This window comes from Hemitrygon akajei, chromosome 7 (assembly GCF_048418815.1).
Source record: "Hemitrygon akajei chromosome 7, sHemAka1.3, whole genome shotgun sequence".
Taxonomy (NCBI): domain Eukaryota; kingdom Metazoa; phylum Chordata; class Chondrichthyes; order Myliobatiformes; family Dasyatidae; genus Hemitrygon; species Hemitrygon akajei.
In genome coordinates, this window is record NC_133130.1 from 120,708,051 (window position 1) to 120,732,910 (window position 24,860).

The 24,860-nt window shown below is 42.1% G+C and overlaps 1 protein-coding gene across 2 annotated transcripts in view; it reads left to right on the top strand.

Annotated features, from left to right (window-relative positions):
• The window catches only part of ydjc (YdjC chitooligosaccharide deacetylase homolog), a 128,625-nt gene that overhangs the window by 87,832 nt on the left and 15,933 nt on the right, over window positions 1-24,860 (top strand). For both annotated transcript variants that reach the window (XM_073051851.1, XM_073051852.1), the window contains exon 4: window positions 14,191-14,290. In XM_073051851.1, the coding sequence (XP_072907952.1) occupies window positions 14,191-14,290 (100 nt within the window). The remainder of the gene's footprint in view (window positions 1-14,190; window positions 14,291-24,860) is intronic.

Below are 24,860 nucleotides of genomic sequence, written 5' to 3' on the forward strand. Positions count from 1 at the left end.
ATATAACGAAAGCACACTTTAACTTAAATATGAAGTATAGGATAACCCTACACCAATAGCCAGAGACTAACCCTGGTTTAAGGAATCGAAAACCATCTTTCACGATCAGAATCACTCATTTATTAGAGAGTAGTGTCTATAGCAGTAGGGAAGTTCTCCTCCAAATACTTTTTAGCTTCAAAAGTCGAAAGGAAAACCAGACGAGGAGCGTTCGGTGGTGAGATCCTGAGCTTCGCCGGGTATAAGAGCGCAGGTTTTAGATTTTTCTCATAACATTCAGACATCAGAGGTTTAAAAAGAAGCCTTTTCTTCATAATTTCAGAACTAAAATCTTCCACCAAACGGAAATAGTAATTTTGAAATTTAATCATCCCAGCCCTCCGAGCCTCACGAATGAGTTGTTCTTTGTCGTGTACATAGTGAAACTGGACAATTACCACCGGAGGTTTGGCTGAAGTACTCGATGAACAACTCCAAATTCTATGTGCTCGGTCAAGTGCCGGGGGGTTCTCTGGAAAGACCGACGGAAACGCATCTTTTAAAAATTGAGCAAAATATTTCGAAGGATCGCCTTTTTCTATGCCATCTGGGAGACCAAGTATGCGTAGGTTCTGTCTTCTGGACCGATTCTCCAAATCGACACTCTTGGCTTTAAGTGTTTCCACCAGTTTAATGGTCGAAATTAAATCCTGTTGTAATTTTTCAATTGTCAAATCTCGTTTCCGAGCTTCTTCTTGCAAAGACGCGATAAGAAGTTGTTGCTGGTTAATTACTGAATCCGTCTTAACCATATAATCTTGAAAAGCCTTTATTTCTTGTTTAAAAACTTGATGTTGTTCCTCAAATTTTCTATCCAAAACCTCCATAAGCAGTTCATAAGTTAACTCAGTGCGTTGCGGTTGAGCTAGCTTCTTTCCATTACCGTTCGGGTTACGTCCCGGTTCTCGTCCTTTGGATCTAAGAGCCATTTCTGTTTGCATATCTTCAAGAATTCACAATAAAATCTTAACGATAAGCCCGAGAAAGTAGCAAGAATCTTTTGGTGTAGGTAACAATAAGTTGAATAAGGGTGATCAAAGGTTAAAAAAAGTAAAGGTTATGGAGCGGATCTGAAACAGTAGTCACTCCATGAGCGTCTCCCGCTGACTCTCTCAAATTTCATGAGATTAATTAGAAGTTAATGGCATTTGTGAGCAATGTGAACTTGGCATCAGAAGAAGCTCGGGTGGGTTTCTGGTGATGTCATCGTCCAGAATGGCAGCTTAAGTCACCAGCTCCTCCAGAAATACGCGTATTAAGCCCTGTTAACCCATCAAATATAATATTTTTCGAAAAAGATTTGAACTGAGAAGAGAGGCAAGAATGGGGAAAAAGAATGGAAATTTAAAAAGTGACACTGCAGAGCCTGCGGCCGAGAGGAGTGCAGCGAGCGGCTCTCCGACCCGACCGCGTGCTAGTGAGGTGGACGCTGGGCCTCGTTTAGGCAAAGTGGCGAATATCTTTGAAATCCTGAAAGAAATAATGGAGGTCCAGAAAGATATAAAGCAGCAGCTCTGTGATACTAACTCAGAGCTCACCAGCATCATTCAAAAAATAGCGGTGGCAGAGAATCGAATTGAGAAGGTGGAAGATCGCGTTCAAAACGTGGAACGGATACTGAGTAAGACAATAAAAATATAACATCACCAAGAAGATAAACTGCTTGACCTGGAGGGAAGATCACGGCGGAAAAATATCCGAATCTACAACGTTCCCGAAGGAGCGGAGGGCTCGTCTATGACAGAGTTTGTCGGAAAGTTACTGCGGGACACGCTGGATCTTCCCCTGGCTATAGAGCTGGATGTCGAAAGAGCGCACCGCGTGTTAGTCCCAAAACCTACCCAGGATAGAAAGCCGCGCTCAATAATAATTAAATTCCTTCGGTGCAGCACCAAGACGGAGATTCTACGAAGGGCCTGGTGTAAGAAGAAGTGTTTTTCGATGATAAATTAATATATTTCGACCAAGATTACCCCCCGCGGTCCTCCAGAAATGTAGAGAATACTCTGAAGTAAAGCGAGTACTAAAGCAAAATAAGATTAGATTTCAAACTCTGTTCCCTGCTAAACTTCGAGTGTTTTATGACAACGGGACGTGGTTGTACCAGACAGTGGAAGAGGCGACTACAGACATGAAAGCCAGAGGGTTGGCCGTCAGCATGACCAAAATGAGGGAAAGCCTGGCTGAGGAATTATCCCGCTCCACTTGGGAAATAGTGCGAGAATCGAGAAGGCAGGAGACTGGAGGAGGCCAAGAGAAATCTATCAGGAAGAGACCGGGAGTTTCCCAAAGACGGTCCTCACCCCCTTCAGAAGAGCCATAAGGTTTGGCTAACTTTAAAAATGTTGAGAAGCTAAACAGAAGCAAAAGTACACGGTGATATACCTATCTCGAGAAATACTTATTATAATGTGGATTTTATATTACTTAGTTGTTATTCTTTATTCGCTCACTTACTCCTTTTTCCCCACCAAAATGAGAATATATATATATGTGTGCATATGTGTATGTATGTAATGTGTGTGTGTGTATATGTGTATATATATATGTATATTTGTGTGTATATATATGTATATGGAGTACACAGGGAAATCTTTTCTGAGTAATGGATTTGTTCACTGACTTTTATTGTGATACTGCTGATTCATTGTGATTCACAAGTAGGAGGGGTTATCCCCCACAGCTAGACTTTTCCTCTAGCTCAACACAGGGTCATTTACTAGAGACCTCAGCCTTGGAATCACACGTTCGTTGCCATTTTTGTTATTATTTGTGTTTCTTGGTTCTTATTTGTTCAGGGAGTAGATTGATTAAGTTTTATTCTAATTTCAATGATACATTGACAGATAAATACAGATGGCTAAGGACAAGGTAAAATTCATTTCCTTTAATGTCAATTGGCTATTAAATCCAATCCAACGTAAGAGAATTTTATCCAAAATGAAAAAAGAACAAGCGCATGTTGTATATTTACAGGAAACTCATTTAAGTGATAATGAGCATAAAAAAACTAAAAAGATTGGGCTTCACTAATCTGTTTTTCTCCTCATATAAATCAGGACATAGGAGAGGAGTTGCTATTCTTATCTTAAGTAAGGTAAATTTTGAAAAAATATTCAAAATAGGAGATAAAGAGGGCAGATATATTCTGGTAAGGGGGAATATAGATGGCAATTCAGTTACTCTATTGAATATATACACACCCCCAGGAAGTGATACTGCTTTCTTTCAGAAAATTACTGATATTATGGTAACGGAAACAGAAGGTCTCCTGATATGTGGGGGAGACTTAAATTTACAATTACAGCCAAGCTTAGACTGTTCCAATAGAGAAACCTATGAAACAAAATCTTTACATAAGAAAGTTAATACACTTTTTGAGGATGTTGGTTTATTTGATATATGGAGGGATCTTTTCGCTAGCAGAAGGAATGACATTCACTATTCTGCTCCACATTCTGTATATTCAAGAATAGACTATTTCATAACATTTGGAAAAGACAAAGACAAAATAAACACCTGTGGAATTGGGACAATAGATGTAAGTGACCATGCACCTATGCATTTATCTGTTGATTTTGATCTACAACCAAAGAATACTATTTGGAAACTAAATTCAAGTCTACTCAATGATCCGTACTTTAAGAAACAAATTAGAAAAGAAATTGGTCTCTACTTAGAATTTAATGATAATGGAGAGGTTTCACCTCCCATGTTATGGGATACTCTGAAGGCGGTCTTAAGAGGGAAAATTATAGCGATATCTTCATATAAGAAAAAATAAGGAATAAAACATTAGAGGAATTACAAAATAGACTGAAGGAACTAGAGAAAAAACACAAATTGAATTTGGCGTAGGATACATTAGGGGAAATTAAAAGAATTAGGAATGAAATAAATAATTTGGCTACGCAAGAAATCAGGGAAAACTTAATGTTTCTGAAACAGAGACATTATGAAAGTGGATCGAAATCTATGAAAATACTGGCGTGGAAACTGAAAAAAAAGATAGCAGAAAATACAATTCATAGAATTAGGGACCCAAGAACGAAAATGATAAAAAATAAGCTAAGTGAAATTCAAGAAGCTTTTGAAGTGTTTTACAAAACTCAATATTCCAAAGTTCCAGGGGGAAGCATAACCCAAGTTGACACTTTCTTGAATTCTCTAGAGTTACCCACTTTGAGCGAAGAACAAAATAGAAGGATGACTGCTGACGTAACTGAAGTTGAATCAAAAGCTGCAATTAGTAGGCTTAAATTAAGCAAGTCACCAGGATCAGATGGGTATATGGCAGAGTGGTACAAAGAATTTAAAAATGAGTTAATTCCTGTTTTACTCCCCACATTGAACTGGGCCCTAAAAAAGGCACAAATACCACCCAGTTGGATGGAAGCGATAATCTCAGCTATACCGAAAGAAGGCAAGGATAAAATGGAATGCGGGTCATTTAGACCAATATCCGTTCTTAATGTAGTTTATGGGTTATTTACCTCCATCATGGCCAAAAGATTAGAGGAGTTTCACCCATACTGATACGTAATGATCAGACAGGTTTTATACGACAACGCCAGACTCAAGACAATATACGAAGGACACTTCACATTATGGATCATATACAAAAAAATAAAATCAAAGCAATAGTGATAAGCGTGGACGATGAAAAATCATTTGATTCGGTTAATTGGAATTTTCTTTACAGAGTTTTACATAGATTTGGATTCCAAGATACAATTATTAAAACTATACAGACACTATATGACAATCCTACTGCTAGGATTAAAATCAATGGATATTTATCAAATAGTCTTACCCTAGAAAGGGGCTTGAGACAGGGTTGTGCATGGTCACCACTACGCTTCGCATTATATCTGGAACCATTAGCTCAATACATCAGACAAAATGAAGATATCAGGGGAATTACTATTAAAGGGACAGAGCATAAATTGGCTTGTTATGCGGATGACATTTTGATCTATCTTTGCCTAAACTGATGCAATCCTTTGAACAATATGGTCAATTATCAGGATACAAGATCAACATAGATAAAACCCAATTACTTTCATATTACTATAGCCCACCAAGAGAAATTGAAAGTTGATACCCCTGGGCATGGCACACAGAGTCTTTCAAATATTTGGGCATCATTATGCCAAAAGATTTGGCAAAATTATCATAATGTAATTATCAGCCTTTATATAAAAAATTAAGGAAGATGTGACAAGATGGAACCTGATTCCTTTTTTCAGTCTCAGTTCAAGGATTGAGTCTATTAAAATGAATGTACTGCCCAGACTGCTATATCTCTTTCAGACCCTACCAACAGAGATTAATCAAAATCAATGAATGGAACAAGATGCTATCAAGGTATATTTGGCAGGGTAAATGGCCTAGAGTTCATCTCAAAACTTTGCAATTAGCAAAGGAAAAGGGGGGATGGGACCTACCTTCTCTTAGAGATTATTATTTTGCAGCACAGTTGAGAGCTGTGATATGTTGGTACGACCCATCATATGATGCTCAATGGAAAAACATTGAGGAGCGGGTACTTCCCATCCCCATACAAGCAATTTTGGCTGATAACAACCTGCAAAGGTACATAAATTCTATTGATAACCCATGGGTGAAATTGACTTTTAAAATGTGGAAAACTACTATAAAAGAATATAATCTAGAGGGAGATATTGCAATTCTTAAATGGTGTGCATATGACTCTGATTTTACACCAAATAAATTGGATGCTAGATTTAAGGACTGGACAGCTAAAGGAATAACAGTTCTTAGCAACATAATGAAAGAAGGAACACTGTTCAGTTTTGAAATGCTTAAAGAGAAACACATTAGAAAAACAAGATTTTTATCGGTATTTACAGATGCGACAATATGTTAATAAGATGCTTAAAAATGTAACCAAGGCAAATACATGCTTGATAGAGCTCTTTAGAAAAGCATATAATTTAGATAATGGTAGTAGAATCATTTCAAGCATGTATAAGGGGTTGTCAAATCTTAAAACACATTCGACTGCATACATTAAAACAAAATGGGAGAAGGAAGGAGGGATAATTATATCTGAGGAAGAATGGACAACAATATGGAGATAGCAATGGAAGTGTACCAATTCACAGAAATGGAGGAAGTTTGGATGGAAAAACTTGATAAGATATTTTATTACCCTCTCAGAAATCCCACTATGATAGTAACCTCCCTGTTTGCTGGAGAAATTGTGGAAATCAAAATGCAAATCATTATCATATTTTTTGGGACTGCCCTGTTATCAAAAACTATTGGAGGGGGATACACAATGCCCTACAAGACATCTTTAAATGTGAAATACCCTTAGAGAGTAGGACCATATATTTTGGATATATACCTCAAGAATGGTTGAAAAGAGATAAATATTTAATGAATATACTGTTGGTGGCTGATAAAAAGACTCTTACTAGGAAATGGTTATCACAGGAGAGCCCAACTTTAAATACATGGATGGAAATTACAATGGACATTTACAAAATGGAGAAGATAACAGGATCTGTTCATCATAAGCTGGAACAATTTGATTCATACTGGGAAAAATGGTTTAACTACATAATGCCTCATAGGCCCGGTTTTATTCTCACAAATGAATGAATCTGTTGTTTAAAAAGAAAAGATCACTCCCTACTTGTACATAGTTCTTACCTTTTGCTTGTTTTTTCTTTCCACTCTTTTCTATAAGTGTATACCTCAGATAAATACTTTGTGGAGATTTGTGATATATATTGTTATGACCTCAGCCCCCTCCTTTGTGAGAATCGCAAGAGCCCTAGTCAAGGGGGGGTCAACTGACCCAAGAGGGGGAGAGACGTGCGGAAGACCACGTTCTCCCGAGAAGCAGAATAAAGTGACTCTGACTATTGTCTCATGAAGCTACGTGCAAGCCCTCAGGGCAATGTGGGCTGGGTGACGGGGAGAGATTGCATCATCTCAACCTGATTGACATCTGAGACCCCGTGAGTCCAGATAAAAGAGGGGCTGTAGAGACGGCCCCTCAGACGCACCAAGGAAACACACGAAGGAGAAACGCTAGAAATCCTGCGACAGCGTTTTACTAGCTACAGCTGGTGGTGGGGTTCATGTGCGTCCTTCCCTTGCCTGGGATTGGCGACTTCACCACGGAAGACGGCCTAGCTACAGGGGAAGGCCACCGATGAGCGTTCATTCCCCAACGAGGCTCCGACAAACTGAACTACTCCAGGTTGGAAACCCGATCGGGTAAACTCTTAAATCCCTCTCTCTCTCTTTCTAACCAAAGTGCACCAACGCGACACCACAACGACGGCAGCTGGTGGAACTGCAGGGACCGCAAAAAGACTTTTAAATATCCAGTACACAATATATATCTACATTACCCCTAGACAACTGTAGAGCTTATTTAGATAGATAGATAGATAGATAGATAGATACTTTATTCATCCCCATGGGGAAATTCAACTTTTTTTCCAATGTCCCATACACTTGTTGTAGCAAAACTAATAACATACAATACTTAACTCAGTAAAAAAAATATGATATGCATCTAAATCACTATCTCAAACAGCATTAATAATAGCTTTTAAAAAGTTCTTAAGTCCTGGCGGTAGAATTGTAAAGCCTAATGGCATTGGGGAGTATTGACCTCTTCATCCTGTCTGAGGAGCATTGCATCGATAGCAACCTGTCGCTGAAACTGCTTCTCTGTCTCTGGATGGTGCTATGTAAAGGATGTTCAGAGTTATCCATAATTGACCGTAGCCTAATCAGCGCCCTTCGCTCAGCTTGATTATTTCTGATTGTTTATCACTATACCTGTGCTTTAGATGGAGTTGTGATGACGTATATGATCTGAATGTTTTGTATTAACCATACGTCTGTGCCCCTTTATAAATAAAAAACCACAGCCACAATCATCTTATTTCATTGAGATACAGTGCAGAATAGGCCCTTCCTGTCCTTTGAGTCACTGATTTAACCCCAGCCTAATCATGGGACAATTTACTATGACCAATTCACCTACTAACCGGTACGTCTTTGGACTCTGGGAGGAAACTGGATCACCTGGAGGAAATGCACGTATTCCACAGGAAAGAACGTACAGATTCCTCACAGAGGACAGAGGGACCCATGGGCTGGGTGGGATTGAGCAGAGCTGGGAATTCCGAGCAGACTTGGTGGGTCAGTGATGAAGATGGAGCTGGGAATTCCGAGCAGACTTGAGGGTCAGTGATGAAGATGGAGCTGGGAATTCCGAGCAGACTTGAGGGTCAGTGACGAGGACTGCTGGCCATACTTCCCTCACCACTTTTTTTGGGATACAGTACAATATCAGGCCCTACCAGCCCAGCCACCAGTTACGGGACCGACTTGCCCACCCGGCCAAACTAACCTACTAACCGGTCGGTATGTCTTTGGAAACTGGAGCACCTGGAGGAAAGCCTAGTGGTCACGGGGCAAATGTACAAGTTCCTGACAGACAGTGGTAGAATTGAAACCGGGTCGCTCATGCTGTAATAGGATGCAGTAACGTGCCACCCGAAATCTGTGATCCTCTCCCACTGTTCATTTCTGACTCACTGAGGGTATGTTGGAAACTGCGATACATCTGCATACTATTGCTGAGAACAGCAGGTGAGGTGGAGTGAGACTGGTCTTTGTCATGCTTATCTCCTTACCTGCCCAACACCCCCTCTGCTGCTCCTCCCCTTTCCTCCATGGCCTTCTGTCCTCTCCTGTCAGATTCCCCTTTCTCCAGCCCTGTATCTCTTTCACCAATCAACTTCCCAGCTCTTTACTTCACCCCTCCCCTTCTCCTGGTTTCACCTATCACCTGCCACCTTGTACTACTTCCTTTCCCTCTCCCCCACCGTCTTATTCCGACTCCTTCCCCCTTCCTTCCCCGTCCTGAGGAAGGGTTTCAGCCTGAAACATCGACTGTTTATTCCCATCTATAGATACTGCCTGACCTGCTGAGCTCCTCCAGCATATTATATGTATTGCTCTAGATTTCCAGCATCTGTAGCACCTCTTGTGTCTGGTGTTTATGTACTGTTTTATACTTCATGGAAGCAGTACAAACAATTATTTCAAAAGCAGCAACTGATAAGTGGCCATAGCCTCCAGCCTGATGGCCGGAATATTGATTTCTCCTTCCAATTTAAATTTTAAAAAATCCCCCTCCCTTCCTCTTCTGACCCCTACTCTGGCCTCTTACCACCTTCTCACCTGCCTATCACCTGCTTGGGGGCTGTCCTCCTGCCCTTTCCCACCCACCTAGCTTCATCTGTCACCTTCTAGGTATCCCACTTTTTAATTCTGCCATCTTCCCCCATCTTTTCCAGTCCTGAGAAAGGGTCTCTGCCCAATACATCAACTGTTTGTTCATTTCCATGGATGCTGCCTGAACTGCTGAGTTCCTTCAGCATTGTGTGTGTGTGTGTGTGTGTGTGTGTGAAACCATAAGCACAAGAGATTCTGCAGATGCTGGAAATGCAGCATCTGCAGAATCTCTTGTGCTTATGGTTTTCCATGTATTCACTGGGCGTGGACTGGCTGGCAAGGTCATCATCAGCCCAAGGTGGTGGCACTGTATGTTTGTAAGTCTAAGTGGAAGTGGTGCTCCCACAGTGCTGATTGGTTTGGGGGGGGGGGGTACAGGATATAGACCAGGGGTTCTGTAGGAACCATGTACTGTACCTATTTTCTGTCCACCTGTATTTATTTTGTGTTGCGTGTTTATTATAGGACCATAAGATACAGAAGCAGAATTAGGCCATTTGGCCCATCGAGTCTGCTCTGCCACTTCGATAGTTCAATAGATCCATTTAATATCAGAGAAATGTATACAATAAGCTACCTGAAATTCTTCTTCTTCAAAGACATCCATGAAAATAGAAGAATGCACCAAAGAATGAGAGAAAGTAAAAACGGTAGAACCCCAAACTCCCTACTTACCCCCTCCCACTCAATCAGCAGCAAAGCAACAACCCTCTCCCATCAGCACCCTCTCCCCATCCATCAAGCAAACAAAAACAAAGCCCCCAAGAAAGACCATGATCTGCAGTACAACAAAATCATTCACCTGACAATCTGACATACCACGGCTCTCTCTCTCCCTAATAAAGGGACAGAGAGGTGTTCCCCTTTCACAGTGAGAGGGGAGACATACAGAGACAAACAATTGTGCTGAGTTGTGGTGTTAAAATCTGCTGCATCACTTCACCCTCCTCCCCCAAAAGTTCTCAGACTCAGGAGTCAACAATAAACTCTCCCCCACCAATGAGAGGGAGAGATCCAAGTACTGAGCCCTCTGACAGCTGATCTGTTGTTCCCTATATTCTGTTTTCACCTGCAACACTTCAATTGGCGGCACTGGCTTGTTCCCAGGGACGCAAAGCCCTGGAATCCTGAAGGCACTTTCACCTTCTATGATGCATCTTTGGGATATCGGAAAACGGCTGATTGGTGAGGACAGGAGCGGGTCTCATCGCCACAAAGAACCAAGGTTTGAGTGCAGCTGTAGGTCAAGGTCTTTGACAGAACCCCATTCACATTGAAAAGGAAAAAGAAAGACACTAAAGGCAGAAATTAAGCAGTTTCCACAGATGAGCGCAAAGAAGTTGCTGTCGAGTTCCCGTGTAGCTCCTCCCTCATCATGGCTGATTCATTTTTTCTCTCAGCCCCAATCTCCTGCCTTCCCCCTCCTTTGTTTTTAGTTCAGTCTAGTCAGGTAGAGCTAGGGAGTGGGCCGGGTGATACCTTGACTGTGTAAATGCTCATAAGTGTGCTTTGATCGGGACGGACTGCAGGTAATGAATGGCACAGCATTAGACTGAACTGAACTGAAATACCCGCACTCTTTCGATTTCTGTGTTTTATACTCGGTGCTTTACTGCTCTTGTTTTTGTTTTGTTTTTGCGTGTAGAGGGTTGTTTGATGTTTTTCTTGGAACAAGTTCCATGGTGTTTCTTCCTTTTGTGGCTGTTTATGGGAAGACGAATCTCAGGGTTGTATTTGTTATGCATACTTTGACAATAAATGTACTTTGAACCTTTGAGGGTTTGTTGGACAACAGGGAAATGAGGGAGGGTTGGGAGTGTCCATGGGAGGCAGCATTTTCCCAGTTGATTACGTAGCAGTCACACATTCCAGTGTGTTCACACCCTTAGTTAAGATCAGCTGGTGTGACAGGTAGAAGTCTTGCTGAATTACTGCAAGGCAACTTCCAGGTGCTGCCCACAGCCTGGTGGAGGATAAAATGCTGCTCAAACACCCCATCTAGGAGCAATAGAGTATTTTTTGTCGATGGCTTTAATCTTATCAACCAACATAAAAATCTCTTTATAAATTCGTTTTTTTAGTCCAGCAGGATATGAGATAATCTGCCCATGGATGTATGCTTTAAAAGTATCCCAAAGTACCCCGCTGGAAATTTCTTCCGTAGAGTTGGTTGAAAAGAAGAAATCAATCTGTTTCTTAATGAAATTCACCAATTCTGAGTAGTAATACGGAATTGAATCGCCATTGTCCAAAGTAGAAGGTGTATCCATTAATTTAATAGAGAGTTTCAGGGGCACATGGTCAGAGATGGCAATGGAATCATAATTGCAGTCAATAACAGAGGGAATTAAATGAGAGTCAATAAAAAAGTAGCCAATTCTAGAATAACTGTGGGGGTATACATGGGAAAAGAATGAAAAGTCTTTATCCTTTGGATGTAAAAACCTCCAAATTTCTGAAATTCCAAAATCAAGCAAAAAGGAATTAATAAAGGTAACCAATTTATTCGGAAGCACCTGATTAGATTTAGATCTATCCATTGAAGGATTTAAACAGCAATTAAAGTCTCCACCCATTATCAACATATAGTCATTTAAATTGGGAAGGGATGTACATAAGTGTTTAAAAAATTCAGGATAGTCAACATTTGGAGCATAAACACTAATCATAACCAGTTTTGTGTTACAGAGTAGGCCAGTAATTAACAAAAATCTACCATTCAGATCCGAACTTGTTTCGTAGTGAACAAATGAAGTTGAAGAATCTATAAAAGTAGAAACTCATTGCCTGAGAATTCGAATAGCATTGTTAGTCTTTCCGAAACCTACAAATACTACAAACATTTGTAGTATTTCAGAAAAAAGAGAAAACCAACAGCAGTTCATGTTGTTGGTTATTTTCACGCACAAACAATTGAAAATGACGCAACAAGAAAATAAGGTCTTATGGGAAGAAGAAAGCAGGACGGCATCTTAAAATTTATAAAAAAAGAGAGAACAAATACATCTCCATTCAAAAAAAAAAAGAAATCAAACACCAAATCATCTACTAAATAGTTTCAAAAAATAAAAAGCAGGATCCCAAAAGGGAACAGAAAAGTTTAATGTAGAAATACTAAAAATACCTACAGTACAAACCAAAACAGAGAACCCTCGCATTCTAACTGACCAGATCAGTAAACTGGTTAATAGCTTAAAAATTTAAGTAAAATCCAAAAAAAGAAAGCGGAACCTTAATTAGACCATAGCAGTGGAAGTTTGTTGGTCAAAAAATTTTTGAGCTTCATTTAATGACTTAATGAGACAACGGGAATTATCAGAGAGGACAATTCTCAATCCGGCAGGAAACAGCAGGAGTGGTCTGAGACCCATTTGAAAGAATTCCAACATCAGTGGCTTAAACACCATTCGTATTCGTTCCTTCAGAAACTCGGGACTGAAATCTTCAAAGAAGCAGAATTTGAAACCTTTAAATATGAACATGCCTTTCCGCTGAGCAAAACATATCAAATGATCCTTAATATGAACATAATGGAGACGAATGAGAACTGGTCTTGGTTTAGAACCAGAAGAAGGTTTTGGACGTAGTATACAATGAATACGGTCGATTAATGGAGGGGCGTCCAGAACTTCTGTGCCAAACACATCAAATAAAAATTGAGAAAAGAACTTGATAGGGCCACCCTCCTCAACGTCTTCAGGAAGACTGATTATCTGTAGATTCTGTCTTCGAGATCGATTTTCAAGGTTGGTAACTTTGAATTTATAATGATCCAGTTGTTGAGGCATCAAAGTAAATTTTGTTCCAAAGGTGTAATCCTTCGGTCTCTCTGCCGAGCTCCTTCATCAAGTTCTGAAATTGTTGCTTGCTGCAGTTCAAATCCACATTTAAGCGATTTAAAATTATCCTCAACCGTCTTTAAAACTCCTTCGAACACGGCAAATTTTTGAGTAAGTTTTTCATCTAGAAGTTTCCACATTGTTTCAATAGTTAAAGGAGGTTGCTTAGATGGTTTCGGATCACCATCTTTTTTTAAATTAGGATCAGAGTCTTTCCCGTTTTTGCTTCTCGTGATCTGGTATTCATTTCCAACAACTTAAAGTCAAAGTCCAAAAATATGTTTATAACATAAGTGTAGTGTAGGTATAAAACAGAGTAAATAAGGGTGGATACAGGTAATAGAAGTAAAGGGAATGGAGTGAAGCCAAACTGAACCTCACGCCATTTGCCATCTAAACCAATCGAATATTGAAAGACATAGATAGAGTGTAAGTGGAGAGGATGTTTCCTATAGTGGAGGAGTCCAGGACCAGTGGGGACTGCCTCAGAATAGAGGGACATCCACTTAGAACAGAGATGAGGAAAAATTTCATTAGCCAGAGAGTGGAATTCATTGCCACAGGTGGCTGTGCAGGCCAAGTCTTTGGGTATATTTAAGGTGGAGGTTGATAGGTTCTTGATTAGTCAGAGTGCCAAAGGTTACAGGGAGAAAGCAGGAGAATGTGGTTGAATGAGATAATAAACCAGCCATGATGGAAAGGTGGAGTAGACTCAATGGACCAAATGGCTTAATCTGCTCCTATGTCTCATGGCTTCAATTTCATGTGCCTCCATTTCAGTGTCAATAAGGAGCAACTTTACCTCTGACAGTTTTCATCAATTTTAACCAGGGGTGAAAATACCAGACATGGTGCCTACAATTCCCCCCACATACACTGCATCTGTGTTTGTGAAATTCACCTGCATCTTGCTCTTGGATCACACACTCAGTCTGACTTGCTGGTCCAAATGGATGACTCCTCAACCAACCTGGTGCAAGCCATTCATCTGGTGTTCCTTTTTGTCTTTCCCTGCCAGGTAGATAAGGAGCTCAGAGGTCAAGTGGATCTATTCTGCGAACTGACAGGCCATTTACCTCTTCATATGGATGGACATCAGCATGTTCATGTTTTACCAGGTAAGTACCAATAGAACTTGCACAGCACAAGAACAGTCCCTTCGGCCCGTAATGTATCGAACCAAATATATTAGTAATCAAATGGTCAGCTAAACTAATCCCTTATGTCTACACAATCAACTCCCCCATGGATCGTCCCCAGACTGGATACAAAAAGATAGAGGGTTGAGCATGGGGCTAGCAACTCCATCCCGTAAAAACCCAGCACTACAAAAACATCTAAAGAAACTTCAAAGACCTGGGAGAGAAAGGATGTTTGAAGATGGAATACACCTGGGAACAACTTGAAAGACTGGCCCAGCACAGAGGACTCTGGCGAGCTGCTGTTAGTGATCTATGTCCCAGTAGGGGTGAGGGGCTTAAAAAAATGCCTACACAATGTCCATACCCCTCCATTTTCTCACATATGTGAATAGTGTGGAGGATTGTCAGAGGCTACAGTGCGACATCAATAGGATGCAGAAATGCACTGAGAAGTGGCAGATGGAGTTCAACCCAGTTAAATGGGGTGGATCATTTCAGTAGGTCAAATTTGAAGACAGAATATAATATTAATGGTAAGACTCTTGGTAGTGTGGAGGATCAGTGAGATCTCGGAGTCCGTGTCGACTGGACCCAAAAAACTGCTGCACAGCTTGACAGTGTTGTTAAGAAGTCGTACGGTGATTTGGCATTCATCAATTATGGGATTGAATTCAGGAGCCGTGAGATAATAATTTTACAGCTATATCCATTTGGAGTACTGTGTTCAGTTCTGGTCACCTCACCACAGGAAGGATGTGGATACTATAGAGAGTGCAGAGGAGATTTACAATGATGTAGCTTGGATTGGAGAGTATGCCTTATGAGAATAGGTTGAGTGAACTTGGCCTTTTCTCCATGGAGCAACAGAGGATGAGAGGTGACCTGATATAGGTGTATAAGGTGATAAGATGAGATGAGTGAAGGATTCCTGACAGTATGTGGATCGGCTGATGAGAGGAGAGGCTATACTGGATCTAGTTCTGGGTAATGAACCTGGTCAGGTTGACAGACCTCTTGGTGGGGGAGCATTTTGATGAGAGTGACCCGAACTCCCCTTAGCTTCAGCATAGCTATGGAAAGGGATAAAATCAGACAAAATGGTAAAGTGCTTAACTGGGGAAGGGCTAACTTTGAAGGGATGAGGCAGAAACTAGCGAGAGTAAATTGGAAACAGATGTTCAAAGGGGAAAGCACAGAAGTAATGTGGGAGAAGTTTAGGGACCACTTGAGCTGGGTTCAGGATAGGTTTGTCCCACTGAGGCAAGGAAAAAATGGTAGGAAAAGGGAACCGTGGCTGACGAAACGTGAGGCAACACGTCAAGAGGAGAAAGGAAGTATATGATATATATAAGAAGCAAGAAGTAGGAGGGGTTTATGAGAAATGTAGGGTAGCCAGGTGTTACGTATTCAGGCAACAATAAATATAGATGAGTTAGGCAAAGGTTTTCATAACAAATAACACCTTTATTAAACACTGAAAACCAACCCCCCAAAAGTAAACAAACATTAGCTTAAACGGAACTCAGCTGCTGTGCGGCAGATTCACAGATCTTAATAGCGTTGCAGTTCAAACAGTCTTTAAAGCGGTATGCCGAAAAAAAAAAGTTCTTTAAAGCGGTATACCGAAAGTAAACAGTTCTTTAAAGCGGTATGCCGAAAGAAAACAGTTCTTTAAAGCGGTATGCCGAAAGTAAACAGTTCTTTAAAGCGGTATGCCGAAAGAAAACAGTTCTTTAAAGCGGTATGCCGAAAGTAAACAGTTCTTTAAAGCGGTATGCCGAAAGTTCAAAAGCTCACAGTCCTTTTAAAAGGAGAGACTTTTTAAAGCGATTTAAATTCTCTTCCACGTCGATGTCCTTCGATTCCCTCAACGTCGAACTTTCCCACGAAGAATTTTATGAAATATAACGGCTTAAAAAAACACTGACCTTTCTTCCACACTCTGTCCTCAATCTCCCGCTATCCCAGCGGAGATTAACACGAGAACAGTCAACGAAATCCTTCCGAATGAGGATCAAATAAGGTCGAGACCAATCCACCGTCGAAAATCAATTCTCCTCGATTTTTATCTTCCAAATTCTTATCTTCACTCTCCACCAGCAAAGAAACCGCTGGCAATGACCTTTTAAACTTTAGGCATTTTATAAAACTTCATTTTTCAACTAAACTGTGTCATCGCATTAAATCACGCAGTAACATGAAGTCAGCTTGGCAAATCCCACCACGAACTGCCCCACCCGACAGGGTGGGTCTTCCTTTTATACCCTGTAAAAAAAAACCTGTCACATGACCTCTACTGGCGGGAAAATGACGTCACTCCACCATCACAAGACCATTACCTCAAGTCCAGTATAACTTCAACCCCAGTCACATGACAAGGGTACCACTGTCACGTGTCACGGGTACGTAACACAGGAAAGAGCTAAATAAAGGACTTAGGAGAGCTTGAAGGGGGCATGAGAAGGCCTTGACATGTAGGATTAAGGAGAATCCCAAGGCGTTCTATGCGTATGTGAAGAATAGGAGGATGACGAGAACGAAGGTGGGACCGCTAAAGGATAAAGAGGGCAACGTGTGCCTGGAAGCGGAGGAGGTTGGGGAGGTCCTAAATGAATACTTTGCTTCAGTATTCACAAGTGAAAAGGATCTTGATCAGGATGAGGTAGAAGTAGAGTGGGCTTGTGTGCTGGACAATGTGGAGATTAAGGAAGAAGTGCTGGATCTTCTTAAAAACATTAAGATTGATAAATCCCCAGGACCGGATATGACACACCCCAGATTGTTGTGGGAATTGAGAGAAGAGATCGCAGGAGCATTAGCTATGAACTTTGAATCCTCTTTGGCTGCAGGGGAAGTGCCGGAGGACTGGAGAATGGCAAATGTAGTTCCCTTGTTTAAAAAAGGTAATAGGGAGAAACCTGGGAACTATAGACCGGTGAGTCTTACGTCGTTGGTATGCAAACTACTGGAAAGGATTCTTAAGGATAGGATCTATCAGCATTTGGAGAAGTACAGTCTACTCATGGATAGTCAACATGGCTTTGTGAAGGGAATTTCGTGCCTCACAAGCCTGATTGAGTTTTTTGAAGAGGTAACAAAAGAAATTGATGAGGGTAGGGCAGTGGATGTGGTCTACATGGACTTCAGCAAAGCATTTGACAAGGTCCCTCATGAGAGACTCATCCAGAAAGTCATGAGGCATGGGATAAGTGGAACCTTGGCTGTTTGGATAAAAAATTGGCTTAAAGGAAGAAAGCAGAGGGTATTTATGGAAGGAAAGTATTCTGCCTGGAGGTTGGTGACTAGTGGAGTGCCGCAGGGATCTGTCCTGGGACCCCTGCTATTTGTGATTTTTATAAATGACCTGGATGTAGAGGCAGAAGGATGGGTGAGTAAGTTTGTGGATGACATGAAGATTGGAGGAGTTGTGGATGAAGCTGTAGGTTATCAGAGGTTACAAGCGGATATAGACAGGCTGCAGAGTTGGGCAGAAAAATGGCAGATGGAGTTCAATCCGGACAAGTGTGAGGTGATGCATTTTGGAAGGACAAACCAGAAGACTGAGTACAGGATTAATGGTCAGTTACTTAAGAGTGTGGATGAACAAAGGGGTCTTGGGGTTCAAATCCATACATCCCTCAAGGTCGCTGCACAGGTTGATAGGGTAGTTAAGAAGGTCTATGGGATGCTAGGCTTCATTAACAAGGGGATTGAGTTGAAGAGTAGAGAGGTCATGTTGCAACTCTACAAATCTCTGGTGAGACTGCACTTTGTTCAATTTGAGTATTGTGTTCAATTCTGGTCACCTCATTATAGGAAGGATGTTGAAGCTATGGAGAGGGTGCAGAGGAGATTTACCAGGATGTTGCCTGGATTGGAGAACAAGTCATATGAAGCAAGGTCAGCAGAGCTGGGACTTTTCACTTTGGTGCGTAGAAGAATGAGAGGGGGCTTGATAGAGGTCTACAAGATTATGAGAGGCATAGTTAGGGTGGATAGTCAGTACCTGGTTCCCAGGGCACCAATAGCAAACACCAGAGGGCATATATACAAAATTAAGGGAGAGAAGTTTAGGGGAGGCATCAGGGGTGTTTTTTACACAGAGGGTTGTGAGTGCCTGGAATGACTTGCCAGGGATGGTGGTGGAGGCTAAAACATTAGGGGTATTTAAGAGCCTCTTGGACAGGCACATGGATGAAAGAAAAATGGAGGGTTATGGGGTAATGTGGGTTTAGTACTTTTTTTAAAGAATTATATGGGTCAGCACAACATGGAGGGCTGAAGGGCCTGAACTGTGCTGTAGTGTTCTATGGTTCTATGGAGAGGCATTGATCGTGTGGATAGTCAGAGGCTTTTTACCAGGGCTGAAATGGCTAACACAAGTTTTAATGTGCTTAGAAATAAGTACAGAGGGGATGTCAGAGGTAAGTTTTTCACACAGAGAGAGTGGTGGGTGAGTGGAATGCACTGCCAGCAAAGGTGGTAGAGGTGGATACAATAGGGTCTTTTAAGAGACTCTTACATAGAAAACATACAGCCCAATACAAGCCCTTTGGTCCACAAAGCTGTGCCGAACATGTCCCTCCCTTAGAACTACCTAGGCTTTACCCATAGCCCTCTATTTTTCTAAGCTCCATGTATCCATCCAGGCGTCTCTTAAAAGACCCTATCGTATCCGCCTCCACTGCCGCTGCCGGCAGCCCATTCCACGCACTCACCACTCTCTGAGTAAAACCAACAACAACAACTTAGCCCTGACATCTCCTCTGTACTTACTTCCAAGCACCTTAAAACTGTGTCTTCTTGTGTTAGCCATTTCAGCCCTGGGAAAAAGCCTCTGACTATCCAGACGATCAATGTCTCTCAATATCTTGTACACCTCTATCAGGTCACCTGTCATCCTCCATCGCACCAAGTTGAAAAGACCGAGTTCACTCAACCTATTCTCATAAGACACGCTCCCCAATCCAGGCAACATCCTTGTAAATCTTCTCTGCACCCTTTCTATGGCTTCCACATCCTTCCTGTAGTGAGGTGACCAGAACTGAGCACTGTACTCCAAGTGGGGTCTGACCAGGGTCCTATATAACTGCAACATTACCTCTTGGTACATGGAGCTTAGAACAATAGAGGGCTATATGGTAGGGAAATTCTAGGCAGCTTCTAGAGTAGGTTACTTTGTGGCACAACATCATGGGCTGGAGGGCCTGTAATGTGCTGTAGGTTTCTATTCATGTGTTTATCTCAGACATCCCACCCTGCAAAAACTCATTTCAGGGAGGTAGCACCACCACAACCCCAGATCCCCACCTCACCCGGTTGACTTCCAAGGGTGTATGCGTACAGGATATTTGATTATGAAAGAACACAACAATTTATTTGATCACATATCGAAACTATTTTTACACACACATACACACACACACACTCTCTCTCTCTCTCACACACACACACACACACACACACACACACACACACACACACACACACACACACACACACACACACACACACACACACCTTGTTAAGTATTTTGTTGGCAGTCTCAATGCTAATAGCTAAATGCTAATGCAAATAGCTTCTCTATTTCTTTTGCAAACTTTCCTTGTACATTTCTTTCCTCAACATGTCTTGTACAGTCATTTAACCCACCATTAACCCACCATGGGCAATAGAAAAGTCACTGCTGAAAACAGTGCAGCGATCTACCCTGCTATTATTTTTGACCCCTATTAGGCAGGAGTACACTTCAGTGTAGTCTGGGGTGAAGTATGCTTTTTTTTGGAACACTCTGCCATGGCGCTGCAGGACACTAAACTGAACTGATGGACAATGAAAGAGAGAGAGATCGACTGTAAAGCCCGCCCACAGAGAAAACTGATAGGTCCACTTAGCACAAAGAGACACCAATCAGGATATTTTCTTTCTTTCCCCCTCTCTCCTCCCCTCTCTCTCCCCCTCCCCCTCCCCTCCCCTGTCCCTTCCCCTCTCCCCCCCACTTCCTCTCTCTCAAAAAATTGATTTCCGGGATATTGTATATAATTTGTGGGTGTCAGGGAGCCACTATCAATATGTGGGAGACTCCCGGAATTTCCAGGAGAGGTGGGAGGTCTGCTATCTATGAGCGTGACCTGTTTTATTCTAGAACAGATTCATCACAATATAAGGAATACTGTCATTCCTCTCCCAAGGCTTCATGCTGCCATTAACAAGGAGAAGACATCTGATTTGGTCGCTGCTCTGGGACATTTACTCTGCTCTCTGCAGTGCTGCAGTTGTGGACCTGCTCCGGGCTTCGTGCCTGTCAGCTCCGCGACATTTTGCTCTGCTGGGTGCTGAACTGAGGCTGAGGCTGTGGGGCATCCCGCTGCTCTGAACTTTGTGTCAACTTTGCACCGAGTGCTATTGCTTGCTTTTATGGTTTGCACAATTGTGTGTGTTTTTTTTCCTTCTCTCTCTCCACGTTGGGTGTTTGTTGGGTGCTTATGGGTTATTTGGGGTTGCTTTGTTTTGTGGCTGCCTGTAAAGAGACAAATCTCAAGGTTGTATAATATATACATTATTTGATGATAAATGGACTTTGAACTTTGAATGTCCTGAATTGTCAAGTTCCACATCAGCTTCACATGCAGTGTGGGGCAAGGAGAAGAGGGCCACAATGTGAAGAGTTAAATGCCTCCATATCCTACACAGTTGCTGAAAGTTGCCACACAACTTGATGTGATGGTAAAGATATGTGGCCTTGTTGCCACCTTTGGTGGGGCCATTGACGGAAAGAGTAATGAAATCAATACAGGAGCAGACTTGATGGGCTGAATGGCCTGCTGCTCCTGTATCTTATGGTCCTGCAGCTACATGAACTGTGGCCAGGCCTCAGTTTTGGAGTATTATGTGCACCTCATTGCAGGAAGGGTGTGGAGACTTTGGAAAGTGTGCATAAGAGATCCACCTGGATTAGAGGGCATGAGACAAAAGGAGGGGACTTCTTCCCCCTTCCTTTCCAGTTCTGTTGAAAGGTCTCTCTCTGAGCTATCGACTGCTTATTCATTTCCATTGATGCTGCCTGACCTGCGGAGTTCCTGCAGCATTTTGTGTGTGTTCGACAAGCCTGGGTTGTTTTCTATGAACCAGCAGTGACTGAGAAAGAGACCCGGTGGAGGTTTACTAGACTATGGAAGGCATAGATCATTAGAATTACAATTAGAAACAGGTTTATTATCACTGACATATCATGAAATTTGTTGTTTTGCGGCAGCAATACAGTGCAAGATATCAAAATTACCATCCAGGCCATTGCTGTCTTCTCTCTACTAGCATCATGCAGGAGGTAGAGAAGCTTTAGGTCCCACACCAACAGTTATTACTCTACCACCATCTGGCTCCTGATCCGGCATGGATAATTTCACTCACCACAACTTTGAACTGGTTCCACACCCTACAGACTCACTTTCAACGACAATAGACAATAGACAGTAGGTGCAGGAGTAGGCCATTCAGCCCTTCTAGCCAGCACAGCCATTCACTGTGATCATGGCTGATCATACACAATCAGTACCCCGTTCCTGCCCTCTCCCCATATCCCTTGACCTCGCTATCTATAAGAGCTCTATCTAACTCTCTCTTGAATGCATCCAGAGACTTGGCCTCCACTGCCTTCTAGGGCAGAGCATTCCACATATCCACCACTCTCTGGGTGAAAAAGTTTTTCTGCATCTTTGTTCTAAATGGCCTACCCCTTATTCTTAAACTGTGGCCTCTAGTTCTGGACTCGCCCATCAGCGGGAACATGCTTCCTGCCTCCAGCGTGTCCAATCTCTTAATAATCTTATATGTTTCAATCAAATCCTCTCTCATCCTTCTAAATTCCAGTGTATACAAGCCTAGTCGCTCCAATCTTTCAACATATGACAGTCCCGCCATTCCGGGAATTAACCTTGTGAACCTACGCTGCACTCCCTCAATAGCAAGAATGTCCTTCCTCAAATTTGGAGACCAAAACTGCACACAATACTCCAGGTGGGGTCTCACCAGGGCCCTGTACAGCTGCAGAAGGACCTCTTTACTCCTATACTCAATTCCTCTTGTTATAAAGGCCAGCATGCCATTAGCTTTCTTCACTGCCTGCTGTACCTGCATACTTGCTTTCATTGACTAATGTACAAGAACACCTAGATCTCGTTGTACTTACTCTTTTCCTAACTTGACTCCATTTAGATAGTAATCTGCCTTCCTGTTCTTGCCACCAAAGTGGTAACCTCACATTTATCCACATTAAACTGCATCTGCCATACATTTGCCCACTCACCCAACCTGTCCAAGTCACTCTGCATTCTCATAACAACCTCCTGACATTTCACACTGCCACCCAGCTTTGTGTCATCAGTAAATTTGCTAATGTTACTTTTAATCCCTTCATCTAAATCATTAATGTATATTGTAAACAGCTGCGGTCCCAGCACCGAACCTTGCGGTACCCCACTGGTCACAGCCTGCCACTCCAAAAGGGACCCGTTAATCGCTACTCTTTGTTTCCTGTCAGCCAGCCAATTTTCAATCCATGTCAGTACTCTGCCCCCAATACCATGTGCCCTAATTTTGCCCACTAATCTCACTTTACACACTTTAAACGACACTTTACAACTCGTGTTCTCAGTAATATTTATTAATAATTCCTTCCACAATTTGTTACCTTTTGCACATTACTTGTTAGTGTTGGTTTCTGTATAGGTTTTTTCATAAATTCTATTGTATTTCTCAGATCCTGTAAAGGCCTGCAAGAAAATAAAAGTCAAGGTAGTACATGGTGACATATACGTACCTTGATAATATATTCTACTTTGACTTTAACCTTCTGGAAATCCAAAACAAAACCACATCCACCGGCTTTGATTTCCTGCCTGTAATTTCTTTAAACATTTAGAGAGAGATCTCCATTGCAGAAAGTTGCGTTGTGTACCTGATAAGAAACTGGTATGTGATGGTGGTGAATATTGGTGGCTCTGGCTGAGGTGTTTGACGTTGTGGTGCTCACCGAGCTTGGCAATTAGTTTGCAGACCAGTCGAGATGCACAGTTGTTGCTGTTTCTCTCTGAGAGTGCTCCGGTTATGTAGCCCCCTGTTTGATTGCCTCGGTGCTGATTGGCTACCCTTCAGTTGACCTTTAAATTCTATTGGCTCACATTTAGAAATATAGAAAATTCACAGCACAGTACAGGCCCTTCAGCCCACAACATTGTGCTGACCATGTAGCCTACTCCAGAAACTGCCTAGAATTTCCCTAGCACATAGCCCTCTGTTTTCCTAAGCTCCATGTACCTATCTAAGAGTCTCTTTAAAGACCGAGTCTCCCATCTTCGCTGGCAGTGCATACCACGTACCCACCACTCTTTGTGTGGAAAAACGTACCTCTGACATCCTCCTTGTACTTACTTCCAAGCACCTTAAAACAATGCCTGCTCATGTTAGCCATTTCAGCCCTGGGAAAAAGCCTCTGCCTATCCACACAGTCAATGCCTCTCATCATCTTGTACATCTCTCTCAGGTCACCTCTCATCCTCTGTCACTCCAAGGAGGAAAGGCCAAGTTCATAATCCTATTCTCATATAGGCATGCTGTCCAATCCAGGCAACATCCTTGTAAATCTCCTCTGCACTCTCTATAGTATCCACATCTTTCCTGTGTGAGGTGACCAGAACTGAACACAGTACTCCAAGTGGAGTCTGACCAAGGTCTTGTATAGCTGCAACATTACCTCTCGGCTCTTGAACTCAATCCCATGATTAATGAAGGCCAACACACCATGCATCTTCTTAACAACACTGTCAAGCTGCACAGCAGCTTTGAGTGTCCTATAGACATAGACACCCAAGATCTCACTGATCCTCCACACTGCCAAGAGTCTTACCATTAATATTATATTCTGTCTTCAAATCTGATCTATTGAAATGAACCACCTCACATTTATTTGGGTTGAACTCCATCTGCCACTTCTTGGCCCAGTTCTGCATCCTATCGATATCCCACTGTAACCTCTGACAGCCCTCCAGACTACCCCCAACTTTTGTGTCATCAGCAAACTTACAAACCCACCCTTCTACATCCTCATGCAGGTCATTTATAAAAATCACAAATAGGAGGGGGTCCCAGACAAATCTCTGCAGAACACCACTGGTCACCATCCTCCATGCAGAATATGAACCATCTACAAACACCCTTTGCCTTCTGTGGGCAAGCCAATTCCAGATCCATAAAACAAGGTTTCCTTGGATCCCATGCCTCCTTACTTTCTGAATAATCCTTGCCTGGGGAACCTTGTCAGATGCCTTACTGAAATCTATATACACCACATCCACTACTGTACCTTCATCAATGTGTTTTGTTACAGCCTCAAAGAATTCAAACAGGTTTGTAAGGCATGACCTGCCTTTGACAAAGCCATGCTGACTGTACCTAATCAGATTGTTTCTCCAAATGCTCATAAATCCTGCCTCTCAAGATCTTCTCTAACAACTTGCCCACTACTAAAGTTAGACTCACTGGTCTATAA